We start from the raw sequence: 27,628 nt of genomic DNA on the forward strand, positions 1-27,628 counted from the left end.
AGCTAGACAGGCCTGACTCGTACTCCTTATCACATGCTTGGTAAGGATACTGCTGCTGCTTGCGTTGAACACAGTGGGTACCATGACTTGCAGTGCTGGTCAGGTACACTGCATGTGTTGACAGAGCCTTCAACCACAGTTCTCGCTTCTTGGTATCACTAGATTAAAAGTTTGTGATGAGTATATCTGATTGGGAGCACTTGGATCATTTGCCTGTGCCATAGTTTTATGGAAGCTTGGAAAAGTAGAAATCTGATGTTTCCAGTTTCCACCTCATTCATGCTTGACTTTCTTGGTAGATATTTTTGACCATATGCATTAGAAGTTGGGCTTCCCAGGTGACACAGTGGTCAAGAATCCTCCTGTCAATGCGGGAGACCCAATACGTAGGTTCGATCCCTAGATCAGGAAGATCCCCTAGAGTAGGAAATGGCAACCCACTCCAGTATTCTTGCCTGGAAAACCCCATGGACAGAGGAACCTGATGGGCTACAGTCCATGGGATTCCGAAGAGTCGGACATGACTGTGTGAATGAACACACAAACACACATTATGACTTTACAGAGTATTCCCTAGGGACCAAATTTAGCCTACCGGGTATTTTGTAACTAAAGTTTTGTTGGAATGTACCCACTCCCATTCATTTACCTCTGGTGGTTTGTTTTGTTTTGTTTTGTTTTTTTGGTTGTTTTCATGCCGCACAGGCAAGGTAGATTAGTAGTAGTGACAAAAACCATATGGCCCAGAAAACCTAGAATGTTTACTGTCTGACCCTTTATAGAAAAAGTTTGCTAACTCCTAATAGGAGTAATCCTAATACTTCTCTTCAAATCCTTGTGGTCACCATTTATAGATGCCATTGTAGAACTGAATGTAAACTGACCAAATTGTTGAAGAGAAGATTGGAGACAAATAAAGGGCGAAGTTTTAGATATTTGAAGAAGGACTTGCAGAATCTAAAGTTGAGAAACTTTGTCAGCCTTTATTCAGTCAGAGCACTGGAGAACCATATGTATTTAAAAACTTGTGAATTATATTTTCACAGACTTTAAAATTGAAGAGTGAATTCCTAATTGCCAGCTATTGATGTCCCATCACCAGTGATGTACCAAAGATATCCTTTGACTTGAAAACAGGAAATTATATGACATAGTTCATTTGAGAATCTCAGAAAACTCTGGAACTCCTGGACTCTAGTCTGCCCTCATCTGGCAGATCAGGTTTTGGGACTTCTAATTTTGTTTGTCATGACATACATAACCTTTTGTGTTACAGTTTTGAAAACTTGTTTGCCACTAAAAATTGTCTGATGTCAGAAAATAACAAGCATATTTCCATGGGCTAGGCATTTTGTGAGTGTCTGGCCAGGTTATGATGACTCTTAACTAAAAGGGTGGGGCCCCAGCAGCTGTGTTTATCGTATATGACTACACCTACCAGCCATTGTTTTGGAAGCCCTAGCTCATGCATTAAAGCTAGGGGAAAAAATTACCTGCATATATATATATATGGAGGAGGAAACAATACTGTTCTTGTTCACAGGAGATTTTATTGTATAGTAGAAAATCCAAAAGAATCTGCAAACTATCAGTTTTGTTAAGGTTTATAGTATATATCTTAAACTTATCATGACCTTCAAGTTATATTATACTGTTTCTCATATAATAAAAGAACCTTACAATGTTACACCTACATTTTTACCTCCTGGCCTTTGCTGTTGTGATGCATTTTACTTGTACACGTCTTATAAACCTCAGAATACGTTGTTATCATTATTGTTGCTGTTTCTTTAAATAGTCATGTTTTTTAAAATAGGAAAAAGATTTATATTTACCCATGTAGTTACCATTTCCAGTTTTCTTCATTCTTTGTATAACTCCAGATTTCCATCTGGTATTGTTTTCCTCTTTTATGGAAATAACTTTTATTTTTGTAGAGCAGGTCTGCTGGTAATTGATTGATTCAGTCTTTGTATATATGAAAAATATTTGCTTTCCTATTTGAAAGGTATTTCGACTGGAAGAATATTCTAGATAATTTTTTTCTCTTACGACTTTAAAGGTGTTAACTACAGTGTTGTCTGGATTGCATTGTTTCTGACTAGAAGTGTTCTGTAATTCTAATTATTATTCTCACTGTGTAATTTACCTTCTTTCTCTAACTACTTTTTTTTTTTTCTTCTTCTTTTGTCCTGAGTCTTTGTTGCCACATGCAGGCTCTCTCTAGTTGTGGTGAGTGAGAACTACTCTTGATTGTGGTGCATGGACTTACCGTGGTGGCTTCTCTTGTTGCAGAGTACAGGCTCTAGGCATGTGGACTTTGGTAGTTGTGGCTCACGAACCCTAGAGTTCAGCCTCGGTAGTTGTGGCACACAGGCTTAGTTGCTCTGTGGCATGTGGGATCTTCCCAGACCAGAGATCGAACCTGTGTCCCTGCATTGGCAGGCGGATTCTTATCCACTGTACCACCAGGGATGTCCTCTGCCTGCTTTTACAACTTTCTCTTTATCATTTCTTAAGCAGTTTATGTGCTTTGCTATTGTTTATTTCATATTTCTTGTGCTTGAGTTTTGTTGAGCCTTATGGATGTGCAAGCTTATAGTTTTTAATCAAATAAGGAAAACTTTCCACCGTTTTTCAAATTATTTTTTTTTCTTCGTTTTCTTCACAGTGGCTCCAATTATACTTTTGTTGGGCTGTTTGAAGTTGTTCCCTGTCTCACTGGTGCTCTGTTCAGATTTTTTTCGTCTTTTCTCCCTGTGTTTTATTTATTTATATTTATTCTTTTAAATTTAAGTATAATTTGATTTACAGTATTGTACAGTATTAGTTTATACATACAACATAGCCATTCAGTATTTTTGCAGGTTATCCTCCATTTACAGTTAATATTGGCTCTATTCCTATGCTGTACATTACATCCTTGTATCTTCTTTATTTTATACTTAGTAGTTTGTACTTATTAGTCTTCTACTAGCCCTATCTTGGCCTCTCTCCCCATCAGTAACAACTAGTTTGTTCTCTATATCCATGAGTGTTTCTGTTTTGTTATATGTATTCATTGGTTTTATTTTTAGATTCCACATGTAAATGATAACATATAATATTTGTCTTTTTCTGTATGACTTATTTCGCTAGGCATAGTATCTTCCAGGTCCATCTATGTTCTTTAAAAGGGCAAAATTTCACTCCTTTTCGTGGTTGAGCAGTTTTCCATTGTGTGTATATGTGTGTGCACACACATTCACATACCACATCTTCTTTACTCATCTATTGGTTGACACTTAGTTGCTTCAGTATCTTGGCTATTGTATGTAAATAATAGTGCTATAAACATTGGGTACATTGGGTACATGCTGGATCATATGGTAGCTCTATTTTTCTTTTTTTGAGGAACCTCCATATTGTTTTTCATAGTGAAAGTGAAAGTCACTCATTTGTGTCTGACTGTTTGCGACCCTATGGCATATATATACAGTCCATGGAATTCTCCAGGCCAGAATACTGGAGTGGATAGCCTTTCCCTTCTCCAGGGGATCTTCCCAACCCAGGGATCCAACCCAGGTCTCTTGCATTGCAGGCGGATTCTTTACCAGCTGAGCCACAAGGGAAGCCCAGGAATACTGGAGTGGGTCACCTGTCCCTTCTCCAGCGGATCTTCCTGACCCAGGAATTGAACCAGGTTCTCTTGCATTGCAGATGGATTCTTTACCAACTGAGCTATCTGGGAAGCCCTATGGTAGTTTTCCATAGTGGCTGCACTAATTTATATTCCCTTTCCTTCTAGGACACTCTTATCCCCACATCCTTACCAGCATTTGTTATTTGTGATCTTTCTGGTGGTAGGCATTCTGACAGAACTGAAGTAATGTTTAATTGTGGTTTAATTTCTCTGCTGAATTAGTGATGTTATGCATCTTGTCATATGTCTATTGGCCACCTGTATATCTTCTTTGGAAAAATGTCTTACATGTCTTCTGTCCATTTTCTGAGTTTTAATTCTTTGATAATTAATTTTATAAGCTATTTATCTATTTAGGATATTAAGTCCTTGTCAGTCATATCATTTGTAAATATTTTCTCTCATTGAGCAGTTGATTCGTCCTTTTGTTTCTTAACCTTTAGGTGGTCATACAGAGTGAAGTAAGTCAGACAGAGAAGAAACATTGTATCACAACCCCTATAGGTGAAATCTCAAAAGAAATGATACAAATGAATTTACAAAACAGGAAGAGCCTTACAGACTTAGAGAATGAATTTATGGTTTGGGTGGGGGAAGGATGAGGGAAGGGATAGTTTCGGAGTTTGGGATGCACATGTACACTGTGTTTGAAATGAATAACCAGCAGGGGCCTACTGTATAGCACATGAACTCTGCTCAGTGTTATGTGGCAGCCTGGATGGGAGGGGAATTTGGGAGAGAATGGATACATGTGTATGTGTGGCTGAGCCCCTTCCCTGTTCACCAGAAACTATCACAACATTGTGAATCAGCTATACTCCAATACAAAATAGAAAGTTTTTTTTCAACTCTTAATGTTTAATTAGGTCTCATCTGTTTTTGCTTTGGTTTTTGTTGCCTTAGGAGACAGGTACAAAAGAATTATTGCTTTGATTTACAGAGTGTTCTGTAGTCAGAGTGTTCTGCCTGTATTCTCTTCTAGGAGTTTATGGTTTCAGGTTTTACATTTAGGTCTTTAATCCATTTTGACTTTTCTTTGTATATGGTTTGAGGAAATGTTTTAATTTCATTCTTTCACATATAGCTGTCCAGTTTTCCCAGCACAGCTTATTGCAGAGAGTGTCTTTTTCCCAATTGTATGTTCTTGCTCCCTTTGACTTAGATTAATTGACTATAGGTGTGTGGGTTTATTTTTGGGTTCTTTAACCCAAAAATTCTATTCTATTTCCTTGATCTATTGTGTCTTCTTTTGGAGCCAGTACCATACTGTTGGGCTTCCCTGGTGGCTCAGAGGTTGAAGCATCTGCCTGCAGTATGGAAGATCTGGATTCAATCCCTGGGTCGGGAAGATTCCCTAGAGAAGGAAATGGCAACCCACTCCAGTATTTTTGCCTGGAGAATCCCATGGACGGAAGAGCCTGGTGGACTACAGTACACAGGGTCGCGAAGAGTCAGACAGGACTGAGCAACTTCACTTTCACTTTCCTTTCACCATACTGTTTTGATTATTGTTACTTTGTAGTATAGTTTTAAGTCAGGGAGCATGATACCTCAAGCTTTGTCTTCTTTCTCAAGATTGCTTTGGCTATTTAGGTTCTTTTGCAGTTCATATAAATTTTAGGATTATTTGTTCTAGTTCTTTGAAGAATGTCGTGGTTATTTTAATTGGGGACTGCATTAAATCTGTAGATTATTTTGGATAGTATGGACATTTTAACAATATTAGTTCTTCCAGTCCATGAGCACAAAACATCTTTCCATTTCTTTTTATTGTCTTCAGTTTCCTGTATCAGTGTGTTACGGTTTTGAATGTATAGGCCTTTCACCTCCTTGGTTAAGTTTATTCCTAGGTATTTTATTCTTTTCATGCAGTTTCAAATGTGATTGTTTATCCTGTTTTCTCTTTGTATAGTTCATTATTAGTATATAGAAAAGCAACAGGTTTCTATATGTTAATCTTGTATCTTGCAACTTTACTGAATTCATTTATTCTAATAGTTTTTTGGTGGAGTCTTTAGAGTTTTCTATATAAAGTATGATGCCATCTGCAGATAGTGACAGTTTTTCTTCTCTTCCAATTGAGTCTTATATTTTCTTTTCTTGTCTGGTTGCTATGCCCAGGACTTCCAGTACTATGTTAAATAGAAGGGCCAAGAGTGGGCATCTTTTTTCCCAAGTTTCCAAGGTATTGAAGCAGAAGTGCTGAAGGTTAGGTCTGAGCTGGTTCCCTTTTCTCTAAGCATGTGTCTCATCCCTCCCAACTTTGACATTTTCACCCCGGAGCGTAGCAGTGCTGAGGCACGAGGGGCCAGAGTGGGCAGTCAGCGTGGGCCCAGGTGCATGCTGGGGCGGGCCCAGCACACTGGAGTTCCAGGCGGCTTCAGACCTTCTGTCCCCACAAATGCTGGTAATGGTTGCCTTCACCCCATTCAGATGCATGCTGGGTCTGAACTGACTCTGTCTGTCTCAATGACTTAATCTACTTGGAAGTGTCAGCCTTTGCCCTAGTGGGGAGCTGTGCTGTGGAGCAAGAGGGGCTGAAATTGCCCCCAGCATGGGCCAGGGTACACTCTGGGACCGATGTAGGAAGCCAGCTGGAGTCCCTGATATTTTCAGTTGCTTTTTCCATCTTGTTTTGAGAGCAAGCAAGTATATACGTGCTCTTCACTAGCGGAGTCTAGATTTCTCACAGCAGCCCCTGCCAGTCCCACTGGCCTTCTAGCTAGCCATGTGGACTTATCTTTCTGGTGTTGGACTCCAGGGCTAGGTTTCCCAATTTGTGGTTTGGGTCTTGACCTGATTGCTTCTCTTCCCTTCTTATCTGACTTCATGTGGATCTTTCTTTACAGCCTTGGTTGTATGAGCCTTTCTGCCAGTCTCCAGTTTGTTTTCAGTGAGAATTGTTCCCCATGTAGATATATTTTTGATGTGTTCACTGGGGGAGGTGAGTTCAGACTCCTTCTAATCTGCCATTTTGATCTCCTTTCCCCATGGTTTTTTAAAAAATTAATTTATTTATTTTGCCTGCACTGGGTCTTTGTTGCTGCACTTGGGCTTTCTCTAGTTGCGGCGTGTGGAGCCTACTCTCTAATTGTGGTGCATGGGCTTCTCATTTTGGTAGCTTCTCTTGTTGCAGAGCACTAGCTCTAGGGTGCACAGGCTTCAGTAGTTGCAGCTCACAGGCTCTAAAGCGTGAGCTCAGTAGCTGTGGCTCAGTAGTTGCTCCATGGCATGTGAAATCTTCCAGGGCCAGGGATTGAACCCTTCTGCCTTGTTTTGGCAGGCAGATTCTTAATCACTACACCACCAGGGAAGTCCTGGAATTTTTTAATACCCCTTCTTATATGGCTAATCTTTTCTATATTTTCCTGAACATGAGTATAGTTTTAATAAGTTTTTAAATGTCTTTTAAATTCTATTATGAATTCTATTATCTGATAATTACTGAGTTGATTTTGGTTGGTGTTTTTTTTTTTTTTTCTCATTATGGGTCATTTTCCCTGTTTCTTTGCATGCCTGATGATCTTTGATGGACTACCAGAGATTGTGAAGTTTACTTTCTTATGTGCTAGGTATTTTTTATTTCTTATAAATATTTTTCTGGGGCAGAGTTAAGTAATTTGGAAATTCTTTTGATCCTTTTGGGGCTGTTTTTTGAACTATGCTGAGTAGCACCAGAGTAGCATTTAGTGAGGCATTGATTTTGCCCTAATACTGAATCCAAAGGCTCCTGAGTATTCTACTAAATGTGTTCTGAATTATGAGATTTTTGCAGTCTCTCTGGTGGGAGTAACAACTTTTCTGGTCCCAGTGTGAGTTTTGGGTATTGTTCCCTCTAATCCAGGAAATTTCAACCTCAGAACTATTGTTTTGGCCCAGAGAATTCTTTATTTTAAGGCTTTGTCTTGGGCATCACAGGATATTTAGCAGCATCTCTGGCTTATAGTCAGTGGATGCTAGGAGCACTTCCCCCTACCCCTTCAAAAATGATGACAGCCCCAAATGTCTCCAGAAATAACTCTGTCACCCAAGGAGCAAAATCAGTCTTGATTGAGGACCACTACGCTAATTCCTTAAGGTGATTCTTTCTCTGAATTCAGAAATTTCTTCCTGTACTTGAAATGGTTGGTACTCAAGCTAAGACTCAGGTGAAACCCTCTGTAAGTTGGCAGCACGTTCTTCTCTTGTGTGTAGTATGCACCTCCTCCCTCCTGCTCTGCAGACTTCAGCTGCGCTCTCCTCCCTGGTGGCCAGGTGATTCTCAAAACGTGCTTAGTCGCTTCAGTCATGTCTGACTCTTTGTGACCCTATGGATTGTAGCCTGCCAGGCCCCTCTCTCCATGGGTTTCTACAGGCAGGAATACTGGAGTGCGTTGCCCTGCCTTCCTCCAAGGCATCTTCCCAAACCCAGGTCTCCCACATCGCGGGCAGATTCTTTACCACTCAGCCACTGGGAGCCGTCTTCTCAAGACACCACCAAGCATTTTTTTCCCCTTTCTCAAGTTCACTGTCTTTTTTCTTTTTTTTTTAACTGATGTCTTTATCTCTTGAAAAATGTTGTTTTATTTATTATGACTTTTTGTTGTTTTAGGTGGAAGGTAAGTCCAGCCCCTCTTTTTCCACCTTGAATGAAAGCTTAAGTCTCAACAGTTTGTATTTCACTTTGGAGGGGATGTCTTGTAATGCTCTTGACCACTGCACCTCTAAAAACATTTAAGCTGCAGGTCTTTGAGCCCTCATAGAATTAATATCTCATTTTCTGGAGTTGAGTGTGTTCTCCAAGACTCCACAATACCAGGTACCTCTTGCTTATTTTCTTGTTGGTTCTTTCCTGTCAGCAAAATATGTATGTAATGTGTCAGGTGGTCTAGATGTTTTCAGGTTTATTATGACAGAAACTTGAGAAAGTTAAAACAGCCCTTAGGCAAAACTGTAAATTAATGCGGTCCTACATGGTTGCTGTTTTTTGTACTTTTTACTTTAGTAACTGGAATGGAAAAGAATACATTGACCAAATCAACACCCGAAGCTTAATTAAACAGTTCCTTCAACAGTATTATGTTTGGGACTTGCAGCTGTGCCCAGGGCTAAAATTTGGTTAAGTGTCTGGCAGTCTGTAGTCATTTTTCTGGCAGTCTGCTTTTTCCAGATTATGCATGGGAAGTACCATCACCCTGCATACTTAAAAATCTTTACTGGCGGCATTAGTCTTTGCTTCTTTGCCCCTTTGGAAAAGCAATATTGTCTTTTACTTACTGTCTTGTTCTGGGGAATGGGGCAATTTCAGAGGCCTTCCCAGTTGGTGCTAGTGGTAAAGAACTCACCTGCCAGTGCAGGTAGACCTAAGAGACATAGGTCTGATCCCTGGTAGGGACGACCCCTGGACGAGGGCTCAGCAGTGCACTCCAGTATTCTTGCCTGGAGAATCCCACAGCCAGAGGAACCCGGTGGGCTACAGTCCATAGGGTCTCGCACAGAGTTGTAAATGACTGAAGCGACTTCTTAGCATGCATGCACACAGAGGTTTCTACTTGACCTTTTCCACCATGACAGCTTTTACCACATAGGATCCTTTGTGAGGGTTATTCTAACTGCCAGTTATATAAATTTAGTTACAAACTTTGGGAGTAGAGAGAGACTATTAGGGTGGGTCTGCAGGCTCAGTGAGAGCTCACTGTGAACCAGACTTTTGCCAGTACTCTGCTTATTATCCCAACTCAGAAAGTTTTGGCTGGGAGGTTATTTCTTTTGTCCCACAGAACCTTGACTTTGATCATTCTCTTAGTCCCATTCAGCTGGTCTGGTCTCAGAAAGAATCACATATTTGGTACTTTGGTGCTGTTCCATTGGCCTTTTTCTCTCAGTGAGGCTATTTTGGGCTTACTCACAACGTTGGTGGACTCAGGGTATTTGAATCTTAGAAGTTACACAACCTCATTTCTGCCACATTCTTTGGATCAGAACAAATTACAGGACGAGATTCATAGGGAGGGTGCCTAGTTGTCAGTTTTGATGAGGGAGTGACAAAGTCTCATTGCAAAATAGGATATGGGATAAGATTTGTCATTGTAGCCCTCTTTGAAAGTACAGTTTATCGTATCACTGCTCCATCTGCTGTCTTATAGAATTTTATAGACCTTATTTAGGTCTACAGACTAATTTGTTAGTTTCTTCTTTTAATCTGTTCATCTCTCTTTTTAAAAAAAAAAAATACTTAAAAGTCTTTTTCACTCTTATTTTGGTAAGGATTTAGCAGAGATATGTGTGGTCATTGAATCCATCACGGTTAATTGGCAGTTGTAATCTTCGGAATCAGAGATTATTGCTTTTTTCCTTAGGACTTCTTCTTCTTGTCTTACTTGGGAAAAAAGCTGTTGTGTCTTTTTCTTTGTCATCTGATAATTCTTGGATAGTTACATATCAGTAAGAGGGAAGGTGGTGTTTGGGAGCAGTCTGCCTTGGTATAAAGACATTACTCCTTGTAAGAAAATAAGGAGGTACATTTTTTGTAAGGAATTTAAGTTTCTTTGTAATCACTGTGCACTAGCATTCTGTGGTAAAATACTGTGTTCTGACAGGAATATTCCCTGCTTCCATACTTTTCTCTTGCTATGCCATTGCTTTTAGCAGAGGTTATACTATACCTCTGTATTAACCTGGATTTATTAATATCTAATTATCTGAATGAGGGCTAGAGACACATTCCCCAGTTCTCTTAGAGAGGGAAAGAACATGACTGAGCGACTAACACTTCACTGATAACACTTTATCGTGTGTGCGTGCATGCATAGTTGTGTCCAACTCTTTGTGACCCCCATGGACTGTAGCCCACCAGGCTCCTGTGTCCCTGGGATTTTCCAGGCAAGAATACTGGAGTGGGTTGCCATTTCCTATTCTAGGGGATCCTCCTCACCTGGGATTGGACACACATCTCTTCCTTTTGCTGCATTTCCTGCGTTGGCAGACAGGTTCTTGACCACTGCTGCACCTGGTGAACCCCTTCAGTCTATTTGAAAGAGACTTTTTTCTTTTTTAAGAAAGTCATATTTTAAGAGGAGTAAGGACAAGCAGAGTCATCTCCACAGAGGAGATCAATTAGGATGCTTAAAGATCTGGAACCTGCAAATACTGAGACTGTTATCTGGAGGTAAAAAAAAAAAAAAAAAAGATTTAAGATGATGGGATAACTTTTCAAATGTTTGAGGGTCACTAAAGAAGAAAGATTACATATGTTTCGAAGTGAAGTAGACCTTGGTATGAAATAATGAATTTTTGATTTCTGGCATTGTTTGTCAGCCATGCTGAGGAGGGGTTCCTGTATGAGTTGAGGGAATTCTTCTCAACCTTTTCAGATCTGTTGTTGTTCAGAGATTTTTGTGACTCTTCCATGGTAACAATTGTGTCATAAGTGGTTGTTGCTTACAGAATTGTGGAATATCACTATATATATATATATATATATATAGGACTTCCCTGGTGGCTCAGACGTTAAAGTGTCTACTTGTAATGTGGCAGACCTGGGTTTGATCCCTGGGTTGGGAAGATCCCCTGGGGAAGGAAATGGAAGGAGATGGCAACCCACTCCAGTACTCTTGCCTGGAAAATTCCATGGATAGAGGAGCCTGGTAGGCTACAGTCCATGGGGTTGCAAAGAGTCAGACACGACTGAGCAACTTCACTTTTCTTTCTATTATTTTTTTTGATTAAATATTTATTGAGCAGCTAGGGAAATGCAAAGGTGATTAAAACATGGTCAGAAGTGAGGCAGTTGCACAAATAATGGAAAGCAAAATATAAGGTTCACTGAATCACAGCCATCAGAAGACTTTTAGGAGATCAAGAAATTGCTTCCAGCTTGGAAGGGGGCATGGTTGGGTGGCCAGTCAGGAAAGGGGATTGAGATTAAAATAGAAGACTTCAGTCTGGATTATTGCTGATACTCAGTTTAGACTATATTTGTCTTTCTTTTTCCTCTATCCCCATCTTTGGGTTTAATTTACCAGTACTGCCCAGGATTGCTCAGTGTGTGTTTTCTGTGCTTGCTTGCATTTTTGCTTTAATGTCTTCTACAGAGCCAGGTCCTTTCAATGTCTTGGGAGGTTTTTTCTCTCTTTTTTTGAAGGATTCTTGACCTTTTAATCTTGGTGTTGACGGTTTTGAGTCTTTTCCATTCTGGTTTAATTTTTGTGCATTTTTGGATGTAATATCTCATACAGATTTCTTTACTGGAGCTTTTTCTTCAGCTTCCTCATCAAAGTTGTCACCATCACCATCTTCATCATCGTCTTCATTAGCAGCATACTTTACTTTTTTGTGGGGAACCTTACTACCACTTCCAGGGGCAGAACGCCTTCCAGATATACTTAGAGTTTCACATCCTCCTCCTCTTCATCTTCTGACTCTGCGTCTTCCTCCACAGCTACTAAGTGCTGTCCACTGACAGGCACAGGCCCTGAACCACACTTCAACTGTGCGACCACAGGTGGTGGTATTTGAAAGCCCCCAAGGGAAACATTTGACTGTACAGACATTTTCAAAGTTGCCAGTGTTACTTTAATTGGACTGCCTTCATGATTCATCGCCTCTTCTTCAGCAATGTGCAATCATCCTTTGCACCAGCCCCTAAACTGATCATTCTTAAAGATAGCTGGTGCTCATTTTCATCATTATCCACCTTAAAGTGATAATCTTTGTCAACCTTTAGTTCACAACCAAAAAGATAGTTCTGGGCCTCAAGGGGCTGGTGTCTGTGGTTTGGAGGCATGCACTTAGATGGATGGAAATAAACAACTACTGTTGAGGAAAACAGCCTCCCAGGCCAGAATCACACCAGGGAAAATATTTTTAGAAGTATAAGTTCCTAATCTAAAATCTTCTCTGTTTTACAGGACTTAAATGCTATTTATTCTTATCTTCATGGAATGGAAATATTATCAAATCTCAGGGAACATCAGCTTCGGTAAGTATGATGCTGTGTTTAAGAGCATGTGCTAAGAGGTTTATTCAAATCAGTTCGGATAGATAGTTGCAGGGGCCAAATCATTTAGGGGCTTTTTTATAGGCTATGCATAGCAACTGGCCCTTCTTATTCCAGTTTTTCTTAGCCATGGACCTTGAGCAAGTCTTAACATCTAAGCTATAGTTTAGTCTTCCTTAAAATAGGGATAAAAAGATTAACTTGGTTACAACATTTTGAGGATTAAATGAGAATATTTAAAGCAAAGTACAGTGCTCAGTCTGTGCTATCTAGAGAAAACAGAACTGTTTTCTTTTTGTACTTTGTATTGATATTTATTATATAAAATGCTTAAGATGGGCTTGGTATGATGTGGTATTATATTAAAGTGGAAGGAGCAAGACTCGTGATTGGTTATAAGCTTCTATGGACAGTACCCATGAACTTTGTGAACCTCATTTTTCTGTTCTATAAAATGAGTTCTCTCTCCTGCCACCTTGTATCATTGTGATTATGTTTGTAAAAGCACTTTTGAGTGCTGTAAGTACTAACTGTTGTAACTTTGTATAAATTTTGATTAAACCCCTTTACTTTCCTGTGGCCAGCTTAACTGTCACTTTTCTGGCTGTTCTTTAAGTTTCTGGCTATGGACCAAATTGCTAAAATATGATTGTTTGGGATTTATTATTTTCTGTTTTCTGTGTAACATTATTCAGATGTTAGTATATGTCAAACAAGTGTATCAAGAAGAAAGAAGAAAATTGAAAACTAGAGTGTTAGTAATAGAGTATTTTTAAATGTAAGCAAATTTGTGTTTATTAAACAGATTTGTATGTGTGTGATGTTTATATTTTTAAACTCTAGTGAAAAATTTAGTGGTAGATCTGATAACTTTCTGTTGTGGTAGCTGTTAACAATTATTAAAACAATTTAAGATAATTTAAAATTATTTTACTTTTTAAAAAATATGTTAGATTGATGTCTGCAAGAGCACGCTATGAGAGATACAGTGGCAATCAAGTTCTTTTTTGGTAAGTATTTCCTGAATTAAGTTAATAATGTTTAAAGTTTGGGCTATTAGCAGGGAAATTCATTTGATTCTGAAAGTTTCTGTGGAAGAGATGGAAATACATTCCTGAACTGTGAAATATACATAGAACTCAGGGAAGAAGTAAGTGCAATAAAGTTTAATAAACAAGATACATCTGTGTAACGACTATGCAGTGAATATATAGAACATACTAGCTTTTAAGAGGGCTCAGTCAGCCGTCTTGGAAAGATAGTCTAGCTCTGATGGCTGTCACCCTAGATTAGTTTTGTCTCTGAATTTCATATAAAAATTCATACAAAACCTTTTGGTCAGGCTTTATATACTTCACAGATGTCAATTCTTCCATGTTTTTACATTCATTCTTTTTCAGTACAATTATGTGAAAAAAATAATTTATCTTTCCCACTACTAATAAATATTTGGGTTGTTTACAGTATTTTTCCTATCATAAATAGTTTCTATGAATATTTTATTCATGTCTTTTTGTACCCTTATTTACTCATTCCTTTGGGGAATATTCTTAGGAATAAGCATTGGAAATACATGTGCTCATATTTAGGAGATTCTAAAATAGACTCTAAAATATACATTTCATTTTGTTATCTCATTGTGATTTTATTTTTTGTTTTCTTGCTTGATGATGAGTGATTTTCCTATTTTTATAGTCTATTTGGATAGCTATTTTCTGAAATCTTGATTCATGTTTTTGACCATTTTTTAATTGGGCTATCTTGTTTTTATCAATTTGTATAAAATTTTTATGAATGCTCTAAGTCCTTTGTTGGGTGCATAAATTGTAAATATCTTCTCTGTGGCTTGCTTTTTTATTCTATTAATGGCATATTCTGAAGAAAAGAGATTCTGACTTTCTGTTTTTTCCCTTGTGATTAGTGCATCTCATGTCCTATTTAAAAAAACAAAATCTTTACCATCCTCAGATTATGAAGATAATTCTTCTCTGTTTCTCTTCCATAGTTTTTGGCAACAGGGACCTCTCTTTATTTTATGTATGCAGCTGATATGTTGTTGTTCAGTCGCTAAGTCATATCCGACTCCTTGCATCCCCATGGACTGCAGCACGCTGGGCTTCTCTGTCCCCCACTATCTTCTGGAGTTTGTTCAAATTCATGTCCATTGACATGATCTATCTAATGCTATCTAACCATCTCATCTAATGCCACGCCCTTCTCCTTTTGCCTTTGGTCTTTCCCAGTATCTGGGTCTTTCCCAATGAGTTGGCTGTTCGCATCAGGTGGCCAAAGTATTGGAACTTTATCATAAGTCTATCCAGTGAATATTGAGGGTTGATCTCTTTTAGGATTGACTGGTTTGATCTCCTTGCAGTCCAAGGGACTCTCAGGAGTCTTCTCCAGCAGTACCAAGTCAAAAGCATCAATTCTTCAGCGCTCAGTCTTCTTTATGGTCCAGCTCTCACGTCCATATATGACTACTGGAAAAATCATCTTTGACTATATGGATCTTTGTCAGCAAAGGGATGTCTCTGCTTTTTAATATGCTGTCTAGGTTTGTCATGGCTTTCCTGACAAGGAGCAAGGGTCTTCTAATTTCATGGCTGTAGTCATGGTCTACAATGATCTTGGAGCCCAAGAAAATAAAGTCTGTCACTGCTTTGTCTTTTCCTCTTCTGTTTGCCATGAAGTGATGGGACTGGATGCCATCATCTTAGTTTTTTGAATGTTGAGTTTTAAGGCAGCTTTTTCACTCCCTCTTTTCACCCTCAACAATAGGCTCTTTAGTTCCTCTTCACTTCTGACATTAGAGTGGTATCATCTGCATATCCGAGGTTGTTGATATGTCTCCTGGCTATCTTGATTCCAGCTTGTGACAGTCTTGATTCTAGTTTGTGATTCCTCCAGCCTGTCATTTCTAGTGATGTACTCTGCATATGAGTTAAATAAGCAGAGTGACAATATATGGCCTTCTCATACTCCTTTCCCAGTTTTGAACCAGTCCTTTGTTCCATGTCCAGTTCTAACTGTTGCTTCTTGACCTGCATACAGGTTTCTCAGGAGACAGGCAAGACAGTCTGGTACTCCCATCTCTTTAAGAATTTTCCACAATTTGTTGTGACCCACACAGTCAAAGCCTTTAGCATAGTCAGTGAAGTAGAAATAGATGTTTTTCTGGAATTCCATTGCTTTCTCTGTGGTCTAGCAAATGTTGACAGTTTCATTTCTGGTTCCTCTGCCTTTTCTGGTATTGACTACAGTGTTACATTGCACATTGCATTCATCCTTATTTCTAAGTATTTTCTGGATTCATATGGATTTTTATAGCTTTATTTGTTCAGTTGTTGATTCATTAACTTATTAGTAAATGCTTATTTGTATTAATGCTTAGGCTGGTATAGAATGGTGGAAAGACTCGAGATTTGTCCTTATGAGTTTAACATGTAATGGAGGAGAAAAGGTTCATTAAAATAGCTACACATATATAAGAGCTATCAAGGAAAAGTATAGATTTATAGATAAATGGAACAGAATTGAGAGCCCAGAAATAAATAGTCTCTGCCTTTTTTTAAAATGGACCTCTAGCTACGTAGCTAAGCTATATGCACACAATGTGGGTATAACACAACTGAGTATTAAAAAGGAACCACCAGTGAACAGTTTATTTTTGATGAAGGTACTAAAGCATTTCAGTTAGGAAAACAGTTTTTTCAGTAAATGGTGCAGAGTATTTACATACAGAAAGTTAATCTGAGAAAGCACTTTAAACCCAGTAGAATAGCTCCAGTTGCAGGGGTTCAAAATGAGTAAAGGGGATCACCTGTATGGTAATGGGTGGAAAGTAAACTTATGATGGTGGGCATGCTATAGGATATACAGAAGTAGAAACACATATGACACATGGTGCTATAAACCAATGTTACTTTGATTAAAAACAAATTTTGAAAAATAGCTATAGTCAAAAAAGGTAGACTAACAAGTGTTGGTTAGGATTTGTTGACACCTGGGATTGTCACATATTTGTGGTACGGATATAAATAGAGCCACTTTAGGAAATGGTTTGGCAGTTTCTTAAAGTTTTATGATGTAACCCAGTAATTCTGCTTTTATATATTTACCAAGGAAATATGAAAATGTGCGTACAGAGATGGTACACAGATGTTCTTTCTTAGTAGCACTATCCATAGTCGCCTAAAACTGGAAATTATCCAGTGAATGGGTATATAAAATGCTCTGCATCTGGTTAGTGGAATACTATTTGTCATTAAAAGGGAATAAAGTCATGCTACATACTACAGCATGGACAAACCTCAGACATATTATGCTAAGTGGAAGGTGTAAGTTAGAAGCATCACATATTACATGATTCTATTTACATGAACTGTCAAAAACAGAAATCTGCAGAGACAGAGCAGATTATTGTTTACCTGGGGCAGGGATAGACTGCAAATACGGCATGAAAGGTCTCTTTGTGGTGATGTTGGCACAGTCCTTTTCAACTTCATAAAAATCATTGAATCGTATACTTAAAATGATGAATTTATGGTTTGTAGATTATACCTCAGTTAAACTGTTTGAAAATTAATATTAAGAATTATCCAAATCTATATCTGACTAATCATAAACCAAAGAATTTTTAGAAAAATGAATGTGTAAATTAAAGAGTTTATTTTTTATTTTTTTTCCTTTATTTATTTATTTATCTTTTTTCAGTGGGTTTTGTCATACATTGATATGAATCAGCCACAGATTTACACGTATTCCCCATCCCGATCCCCCCTCCCACCTCCCTCTCCACCCGATTCCTCTGGGTCTTCCCAGTGCACCAGGCCCGTGCACTTGTCTCATGCATCCCACCTGGGCTGGTGATCTGTTTCACCATAGATAATATACATGCTGTTCTTTTGAAACATCCCACCCTCACCTTCTCCCACAGAGTTCAAAAGTCTGTTCTGTATTTCTGTGTCTCTTTTTCTGTTTTGCATATAGGGTTGTCGTTACCATCTTTCTAAATTCCATATATATGTGTTAGTATGCTGTAATGTTCTTTATCTCTTTCTGGCTTACTTCACTCTGTATAATGGGCTCCAGTTTCATCCATCTCATTAGAACTGGTTCAAATGAATTCTTTTTAACGGCTGAGTAATATTCCATGGTGTATATGTACCACAGCTTCCTTACCGTTCATCTACTGATGGGCATCTAGGTTGCTTCCATGTCCTGGCTATTATAAACAGTGCTGCGATGAACATTGGGGTGCACGTGTCTCTTTCAGATCTGGTTTCCTCAGTGTGTATGCCCAGGAGTGGGATTGCTGGGTCATATGGCAGTTCTATTTCCAGTATTTTAAGAAATCTCCACACTGTTTTCCATAGCGGCTGTACTAGTTTGCATTCCCACCAACAGTGTAAGAGGGTTCCCTTTTCTCCACACCCTCTCCAGCATTTATTGCTTGTAGACTTTTGGATAGCAGCCATCCTGACTGGTGTGTAATGGTACCTCATTGTGGTTTTGATTTGCATTTCTCTGATAATGAGTGATGTTGAGCATCTTTTCATGTGTTTGTTAGCCATCTGTATGTCTTCTTTGGAGAAATGTCTGTTTAGTTCTTTGGCCCATTTTTTGATTGGGTCATTTATTTTTCTGGAATTGAGCTTCAAGAGTTGCTTGTATATTTTTGAGATTAATCCTTTGTCTGTTTCTTCATTTGCTATTATTTTCTCCCAATCTGAGGGCTGTCTTTCACCTTCCTTATAGTTTCCTTTGTTGTGCAAAAGCTTTTAAGTTTCATTAGGTCCCATTTGTTTAGTGTTGCTTTTATTTCCAATATTCTGGGAGGTGGGTCATAGAGGATCTTGCTGTGGTTTATGTCGGAGAGTGTTTTGCCTATGTTTTCCTCTAGGAGTTTTATAGTTTCTGGTCTTATATTTAGATCTTTAATCCATTTTGAGTTTATTTTTGTGTATGGTGTTAGAAAGTGTTCTAGTTTCATTCTTTTACAAGTGGTTGACCAGTTATCCCAGCACCACTTGTTAAAGAGGTTGTCTTTTTTCCATTGTATATCCTTGCCTCCTTTGTCGAAGATAAGGCGTCCATAGGTTCGTGGATTTATCTCTGGGCTTTCTATTCTGTTTCATTGATCTATATTTCTGTCTTTGTGCCAGTACCATACTGTCTTGATGACTGTGCCCTTGTAGTATAGTCTGAAGTCAGGCAGGTTGATTCCTCCAGTTCCATGGCTATTCGAGGTTTTTTGTATTTCCATACAAATTGTGAAATTGTAAATTAAAGAGTTTAAATTCAGAGGTTATTGGAAGCAGAGAAAAGGATGCATATAGTTGACCTTAACTGGGAAGCGGCGTGATAGAAAAAGTGAAAATAAACCCCTGTGCTGAGTGCCACCAGCAGAGAGGAGGAAATGGGAAGAGAGAGGTCTGGAGAGAGATAGGTGGAGGCCACCTTAGTAGTTTTTGTTCTTTATTTTAGGATCATTGTGAAGCCTTTGAAGGAGTAAAATCTGACAAGATCATGTATGGCACTCTTCGCTAGGCTAGGTTATTCTTAGATTTATTCACTTGCAAAAAGAAAGGAGACAGGTGGACCCATGTTAGAAAGACTTCCACTTTCCTTATATTTACTCATCAGATACATTGCCAAACTGTGCTCTAAGAGTTGGAGAAGGAAATGGCAACCCACTCCAGTGTTCTTGTCTGGAGCATCCCAGGGACGGGGGAGCCTGGTGGGCTGCTGTCTATGGGGTCGCACAGAGTCGGACATGGCTGAAGCAACTTAGCAGCAGCAGCAGCCCCTCTAAGAGTGGAGTTCTCTGCAAGGTCTGAATGTTTTCTGATTCATGAGCTGGCATGACCCTCTTGGTGTTAAGAGTGAACATCAGGAGTTTTCTTGTATTTATAGTAGAATTTACTGACAACTCTGTGACTGTTTCAGTAAAGTGAGATAACAATTGGAGACTTGTGGTAGCATTTAATTGTAACTTTCTTCTGTGTTGATTTGGGGCAAATTTTTCTTTTATTGATTTTAATTCCTTTTTGATTGTATGAAAGTCATATTTCAAAAGAATTAGAAGGAATTTCCAAACAAAGAACTTTAAGTAGGAGAATTTCAGCCATTTGTATTTTCCCTCAGTTAAGACAGAGGGGAGGGATATTAAGAACTTTAAAATATCTTCTGGAAAGTTGATGGTAATTTTTCCTTCTCATGGTAAGCAGTAGGATTTATTTGGAAAGCTCACCCTGGGTGTTGTGTAGAATGGTTTGGATGCTTAGATTTTTGAACAATGGATGGTATTATTCACTGAGAACAGAGAACCCTAGAAAAAAAATCAAGCTTGAGGGAAATGATAGGTAGATTTTGAACATGTTGAGGTTGAGTTGTGTGTCATATATGCAAGTTGACCTGTCGATAGCCAGATAGATATACAGTTCTCCAGCTCAAAGGGAATGTTTCTTTTATATAAAATTGGAATTGTCTACATATTAGAATTAATTGAAGTTATAGATATGGTAAATTAAAAATATATGAGAGACAAAATGATTAGATTATAAACTTAACATCTAACGGTATTCTGGGTTTCCATTGGTGATTTTATTGAGCTAAAACTGATGATGGACTCAAGTCATCTGATATTTTTTATCCTTCAAAAACACATAAAATGAAAGAGTGGGTAGACATTTTATTTTTTTATGTCAGAATAGAATTTAAGTGAAAGAAGTAAATCATTATGACCTATATTATAGTTGAACATGAAGATGGAACATTGATAAATGTGAATTCCAAAAAATACTGTCCTTAATACACATTAAACTTATCAGAGATAGAACTTTTTAATATGTACATCTAGTACAATATTTGAGTAGATCTTCATCAAATGTGGTGACCCAGTACACAAAAATGAGGAATGGGAAGTTACTGATATGTTAATAATGAAGAACCAAAAAAAATGTATTTCTGAAACCCGTATCTTAGGATAGTTATTATGTAAGATGTGAACATGGTCTATATGAAACCTTCGGCGACAAGTGAAATTTCCAAGGACTGTTAATTTTTAACTACTTATAATAATACTTGCATTTTTTCATGTTTTGTATTGAATTCATAGATACATGTGAATATGTACACTTATTTACATATCTATTTATTCATTTAAACAGTTCAGAAACTATTGCCAGATGTTGGTATATCCTGCTTTCTGGATCTGTGCTTATGAAAGACTCCATGGTTTTGCCTCCTTGCAGGTATGTTTACATTTGCTGCTTACTGTATTTGATAGGCAAAGTTTACAACTGTTTTATTTCTTATGTTAAACTATTTTATGTAGAATATGTATTTTCTCTTAGTAGATGATACATTTTATAAATATCTTTGCTTTTTGATACTACGCGAAGTACTTGGCAGGAATCAACTGATATTTCATATTTCTGGGGTATGTTGCTGTTGTTCAGTGGCTTAGTCGTGTCTGACTCTTTGTGACCCCATGGACTGTAGCATGCCAGCTTCCCTGTCCTTCACCATCTCCCTCCCAGAGCTTGCTCAAATTCATGTTCATTGAGTCCGTGATGCCATACAACCATCTCATCCCCTTCTCCTCCTGCCTTCAATCTTTCCCAGCATTAGGGTCTTTTCCAACGAGTTGGCTCTTCACGTCAGGTGGCCAAAGTACTGGGGCTTCAGCCTGAGTCCTTCCAATGAATATTTTGGATTGATTCCTATCAGATTGACTGGTTTGATTTCCTTGCTGTCCACGGGACTCTCAAGTCTTCTCCAACACCACAGTTCAAAAGCATCAATTCTTGAGCACTCAGCCTTCTTTATGGTCCAACTCTCACATCCATACATGACTACTGGAAAAACCAAAACTTTGACTAGATGGACCTTTGTTGGCAAAGTAATGTCTCTGCTTTCTAATATGCTGTCTAGGTTTGTCATAGCTTTTCTTCCAAAGAGCAAGCATCTTTTAATTTCATGGCTGCAGTCACCATCTGCAGTGATTTTGGAGCCCAAGAAAAGAAAGTCTGTTATTGTCTCCATTGTTTCCCCATCTATTTTGCATGAAGTGATGGGACCAGTTGCCATGAATTAGTTTTGTGAATGTTGAATTTTAAGCCAGCTCTTTCACTCTCCTCTTTCACCTGCATCTGGGGTGTAATCTTTAGTTCATCCCGTGACATACTATTGTACTCTTATTTGAGATTTCATATCATTTATGTGATGTTTCATGGATTCATTACTCTTAGTTATAGGGAGGCTAAGAAATTTTTTTTATGATTTCTTTATAGTTAAGAAATCAGCTTTTAGACTAACGGGAATTTGGCTAGTATCCTGATTCTGTCACTTACTAGATGTTTGACTCTGGACAAATTTTGGTTTTCCTGTGTAAATGCGTATAATAATAGTACCCACTTATGTGTGTTATGAGGTTATAGCAAGCTACTACTCATACTTCTCAATGGAAGTTTGTACAAGTGGATATTTTAGAGCTAGACTGCTTGAGTTCATCTCTTTGCTTTACTGTTTCTTGGGTTACTTAATCGTCTTGTGGCTCAGTTTCCTCACTTGTAAAATAGGAACAATAATAGGATGTATTTCATAAGCCAGTTTTGGGAAATAAGTGAGTTTACATATATATAGCTCTTAGAACAGTGCCTGGCTTTTATAAGTAATTCTTAATTATCACCATCAGAATTATTACGTAAAAGAAGAGTCGTTGGCAAGATGATTAGATATAATATTCTTAGAGAATGTGGTCTGTTAGTTAAGATTTGGGGGTCTGAAATTATAATTTGGTGACATAAAAAACAACTTTTTGGTGACTTTTCCCCTAAATGTTTTTTCCAGTAATGTTGAAAAGAGACTTTTAGGCTTTTAAGGTAGGACTTCTAACTGCAGCTCAATTAATTTAGTTTTAAAAATATTTTAAGTATCAAGGTACATTCTATTTGATAGTACGGAACATCTCAGTTGGGAGGTGGGAGGCCATTTTTAAAGCTGCGTCTTTAGTCTTGAAACTTGATCATCAATATTTGGTTAAATGAAATATGTACTTCTTGGCTAGTAGTATAAAACATATTGTTGACTGTTTTTACAAATAAAATACATAATAATTCTTGCTTATTTAAGCCTTTTGGCTGTTTTTCCTTTCCCCTATATTTCTGAAAGACACTTGAGTGCTTTGTAGTGAGTGAATTAGTTCCTGAAACAGAATAAGCTTGGTTGACTTGGATTACAGTTCTATTTTAGGATTATTAGTATTGTTCTTTTGAATATTTTATCACTCTTTTCTGCTGTTAATGAGTGGTTAAGAATTTGTTGTAATCACTTTATGAAGCCATTAATCAGCCACAATGATTCACTGTTAGTTTGTAGTCAAGACAATGAAGTTTGTTTTAAATGGATAGTATGAGGTTTTGTTTTTTGTTAGTGTTTTGTTTGTTTGTTTGTTTTGGCTGTACCACTTGGCCCATGGAATATTAGTTCCCCGACCAGGTATTGAGCTTGGGCCCATGGCAACGAAATCACCGAATCCTAATCATGGGACCACCAGGGAACTCCCAATAATATGAGATTTTTAAAACAAAGTCGTGGTATGCTTTAATGTAACCATCATGAACTTCACAGCAAAGATGATTATAGAAGTGTATTTAATTGTCATTTAGGGAACAGTTCCTGGGTAGATTTATGTTTTGTGTTTGAGAGGTTATTGGAGGGTGACTGTTAGGATTAAATGAGTCAATACAAATAAAATACCTAGATTAATATTTAGCATATCAGTTCAGTTGCTAAGTTGTGTCTGACTCTTTGCAACCCCATGGACTGCAGCATGCCAGGCTTCCCTGTCCATCATCAAATCCTGGAGCTTGCTCAAACTCATGTCCATTGAGTCGGTGATGCCATCCAACCATCTTGTTCTCTGTTGTCCCATTCTCCTCCCTTCAATCTTTCCCGGCATCAGGGTCTTTTCTAAATGAGTCAGTTCTTCCCATCAGGTGGCCCAAGTACTAGGGCTTCAGCCTCAGTCCTTCCAATGAATATTCAGGACTGATTTCCTCTAGGATGGACTGGTTTGATCTCCTTGCAATCCAAGGGACTCTCAAGAGTCTTCTTCAACACCACAGTTCAAAAGCATCAATTTTTCGGCACTCCACTTTCTTTATGGTCCAACTCTCACATCCATACATGACTACTGGAACAACCAAAACTTTGACTAGATGGACCTTTGTTGGCAAAGTAATGTCTCTGCTTTCTAATATGCTGTCTAGGTTTGTCATAGCTTTTCTTCCAAAGAGCAAGCATCTTTTAATTTCATGGCTGCAGTCACCATCTGCAGTGATTTTGGAGCCCAAGAAGATAAAGTCTGTCACTGTTTCCACTGTTTCCCCTTCTGTTTGCCATGAAGTGATGGGACTGGATGCCATGATCTTAGTTTTTTGAATGTTGAGTTTTAAGCCAGCTTTTTCACTCTCCTCTTTCACTTTCATCAAGAGGCTCTCTAGTTCCTCTTCACTTTGTACCATAAGGGTAGTGTCATCTGCATATATGAGGTTATTGATGTTTCTCCTGGCAATCTCGATTACAGCTTGTGCTTCATCCAGCCCAGGATTTCTCAGGATGTACTCTGCATATAAGTTAAACAAACAGGATGACAATATGCAGCCTTGGTGTTCTCCTTTTCCCAAGTTGGAACCAGTTTGTTCCATGTCCAATTCTAAGTGTTGCTTCTTGACCTGCATACAAATATCTCAGGAGGCAGGTAAGGTGATCTGGTATTCCCACCTCTTTAAGAATTTTCCACGGTTTGTTTTGATCCACAGTCAAAGGCTTTGATGTAGTAAGTAAAGCAGAAGTAGATGTTTTTCTGGAACTCTCTTGTTTTCTCTATGATCTGAGAGATGTTGGCAGTTTGACCTCTGGTTCCTCTGCCTTTTCTAAATCTAGCTTGAATATCTGGAAGTTCTCAGTTCACATACTGTTGAAGCCTGGCTTGGAGAATTTTGAGCATTACTAGTGTTTGAGATGAGTGTAATTGTGTGGTAGTTTGAACATTCTTTGGCATTGCCTTTTTTTTGGATTGGAATGAAAACTGACCTTTTCCAGTCCTGTGGCCCCTGCTGCGTTTTCCAGATTTGCTGGCATATCGAGTGCAGCACTTTCACAGCATCATCTTTGAGGATTTGAAATAGCTCAACTGGAATCCCATCACCTCCACTAGCTTTGTTCACAGTGATGCTTCCTAAGGCCCACTTGACTTTGCATTCTAGAATGTCTTGCTCTAAGTGAGTGATCACACCATCGTGGTTATCTTGATCATTAAGATCCTTTTTGTATAGTTCTTCTGTGTATTCTTGCCACCTCTTCTTAATATCTTCTGCCACTGTTAGGTCCATACTGTTTGTCCTTTATTGTGCCCGTCTCTGCATGAAATGTTCCCTTGGTATGTCTAATTTTGTTGAAGAGATCTCTAGTCTTTCCCATTCTATTGTTTTCCTCTATTTCTTTGCCCTGATCGCTGAGGAAGGCTTTTTTATGTCTCCTTGCTATTCTTCGGAACTCTGCATTCAAATGGGTATAACTTTCCTTTTCTCCTTTGCCTTTCTCTTCTCTTCTTTTCTCAGCTATTTGTAAGGCCTCCTCAGACAACCATTTTACGTTTTTGCATTTCTTTTTCTCCTGTCGATGGTTGTTCAGCATACAGTTGCAATTTTGAGGTTCTTGCAGGAGAAGATGAACACACGACCTTCTACTCTGCCATCTTATGATTTAGATGATTTAGAATATATTAAACATCAAATAATTTTTGTCTTCTAATATTTTAATAGCATTGAGATGTCATCATTATGATAATCAATAGAATATAGCACTACCTAATAGGAATAATAGTATTGTTTGTAAAAATATAGACTATTTCTTGAGATATTAAGGTATCTGTTACTCCTTTATCAGTGAATAGACAGAAACCACATGGCAATTTGAACAGGGACCCTTTAACAAATTATTAATTTTCAAGAAATTAGGTCCTATGAAGGATAAAGGTGCTAAGGGAGAGTACCCAAGGAAGGAATAAACTTGAAAGGGGAGCCCTCTCCCCAAAGCTGAAATTCAGAACTTTCGTTGGTGAATATGTTACTTGTAGCCCAGTAGCTAATGGCAAAGTTCACTTGGTTGCTCTGGGCCAGAGCTGTCCATGGTTATTGGGTCAAGGCTGTCAGGGAGAGAAAGTCTGACTAGGAGTGGTACACAGTATAGTCCTCCCCAGCCCCCAGCCCACTCAGGGTGCAGATGGGTCCTGAGACTGGATATAGGACCTCCCTTTGCTTTACACACATGTACCCTGCCACGTGGTAGGAAAGTATTCGCAGTTTACTTGTACTAGCCCTCTTTACTGACAAAGCTTTGATATTAACAGCCAGCCAAAGGAGAATCTTGATTAAATCCAGATCCTTTCTTATAAAGTAAATTTGAAACTGAGAGCAAATACATGTGAACTTCAGAGGCAATAAATAAATGTTACAGTGCAGTGCTTTCCAACCTTTTTGGCACCAGGGACAGATTTTGTGCAAGGCAGTTTTTCCACAGACCAAAGTGGAGAAGGTGGTTTCAGGATGATTCAAGCATATTACATTTATTGTGCACTTTGTTTCTATTTTTACATCAGTTCCACCTGACATCATCAGGCATTAGCTGCCAGAGGTTGGGGACCCCTGGTAGAGTCCACTCCCTTGGTTACTCAATTTTCATATGAATGCTTCTGAACACATTTGAGCTTCTATCCAGTTCTCTTTTCATTTAACAAGACACAGCTATCCTTCATATAAGTAAAGAAGTTCTTACCATCTCCCTGAAACAAGGGGATGCACAGTCCTAATCATCAGTACTCACTGTATTAGTTACACTTTTCATCACAGTGCCTCTGAATATTAACTCCAGACTATCTTGTAAAGTTCACTTCCAACAATTTATATATAAAATGGATATGGGGAAGAGAGGGAAGAAGAAAATGGTTAACATTTATTCAACTCCAGACCGTGTATACATATATAGTCCTGTTTCTATCATTGGTCACAAATCTGTACTTGATCTTGCTTCCTCTTTTTACCACCCATTCAGTACTTCTGCCTTCAACCAGAATTTCAGCTGTTCTGGGTTCTTTACCTGATGATGGGCACAAAACCTTCATTTCTTAAGGGTCCTTAATTATCCTATGTTTGGTTCTTCCCTGCCCACCCACCCACTCCCCCCAGGCCCCTGTCCCGCCCCGCCCCCCCCCCCGCCACTTGGGGTTGCTGTTAGTTTTCCATTAACTTTAATGGTGGACTTGAAAGCACTGCATTGAGTTCAAAAGAACCTCTTGGGCTTCAGATGTAGTTCTCCTGGCCTCCATTTTATGCAGAAAATGTTTCTCCTTGGTGATTGTAATCAATCACTCAGGCCAGTAGAATAAACTCTTTCTGCCTTTCGGTTCAGTGGCCAGGTGGAAGTCATTAATTCAGTGGAACCATTGCTGTGTTTCCTGCTAGAAATAATCTAGCAGGTCTAAGACTCAAAACCAGCAGAGCTCAAAGTTTTAGGAAGAGGAAGTACAAATTCTGTGAATGAGTTATTAAGTAAAACAGTGAGAAGAACCACTCTTACTTCCATGCCTTGAAGATTTAATCCATGTATTCTGCCTGTTGGGGCAGACAGAAATTATTGCTGTGCTTCTGCAAAATGAGTACCTTGGTTGAAAATGATGCTATCTATAGTGCTGAGGCCATAGATGGCATTTTGTGAGCCTGTGGATAGTGCTTCTGGCAGAAGCATTGTGGATGGCAAAAGCCAATCATGTCCAGAATATGTGTCTGTTCCAATGAGGACAAATATATTCCTCCTCCATGATAGAAAAGGTCCAGTGTAAATAATCTGCATTCAGCCTTGAACAGTGCTGGGAAGTCCCTTGTTAACAGCAGTCTGGGTAG

General features: G+C 38.5%; 1 protein-coding gene and 1 pseudogene across 3 annotated transcripts in view; one reads left to right on the plus strand and one right to left on the minus strand.

Annotated features, from left to right (window-relative positions):
* Nucleotides 1-27,628, plus strand: part of RAPGEF6 (Rap guanine nucleotide exchange factor 6) — a 226,782-nt gene that overhangs the window by 20,284 nt on the left and 178,870 nt on the right. For all 3 annotated transcript variants that reach the window (XM_043912175.1, XM_043912173.1, XM_043912174.1), the window contains exons 2-4: nucleotides 12,571-12,641; nucleotides 13,613-13,669; nucleotides 20,831-20,914. In XM_043912175.1, coding sequence (XP_043768110.1) covers nucleotides 12,571-12,641; nucleotides 13,613-13,669; nucleotides 20,831-20,914 — 212 coding nt within the window. The remainder of the gene's footprint in view (nucleotides 1-12,570; nucleotides 12,642-13,612; nucleotides 13,670-20,830; nucleotides 20,915-27,628) is intronic.
* LOC122699143 lies at nucleotides 11,702-12,446 on the minus strand (annotated as a pseudogene).

The sequence above is a fragment of the Cervus elaphus genome, chromosome 9, assembly GCF_910594005.1.
Source record: "Cervus elaphus chromosome 9, mCerEla1.1, whole genome shotgun sequence".
Lineage (NCBI taxonomy): Eukaryota > Metazoa > Chordata > Mammalia > Artiodactyla > Cervidae > Cervus > Cervus elaphus.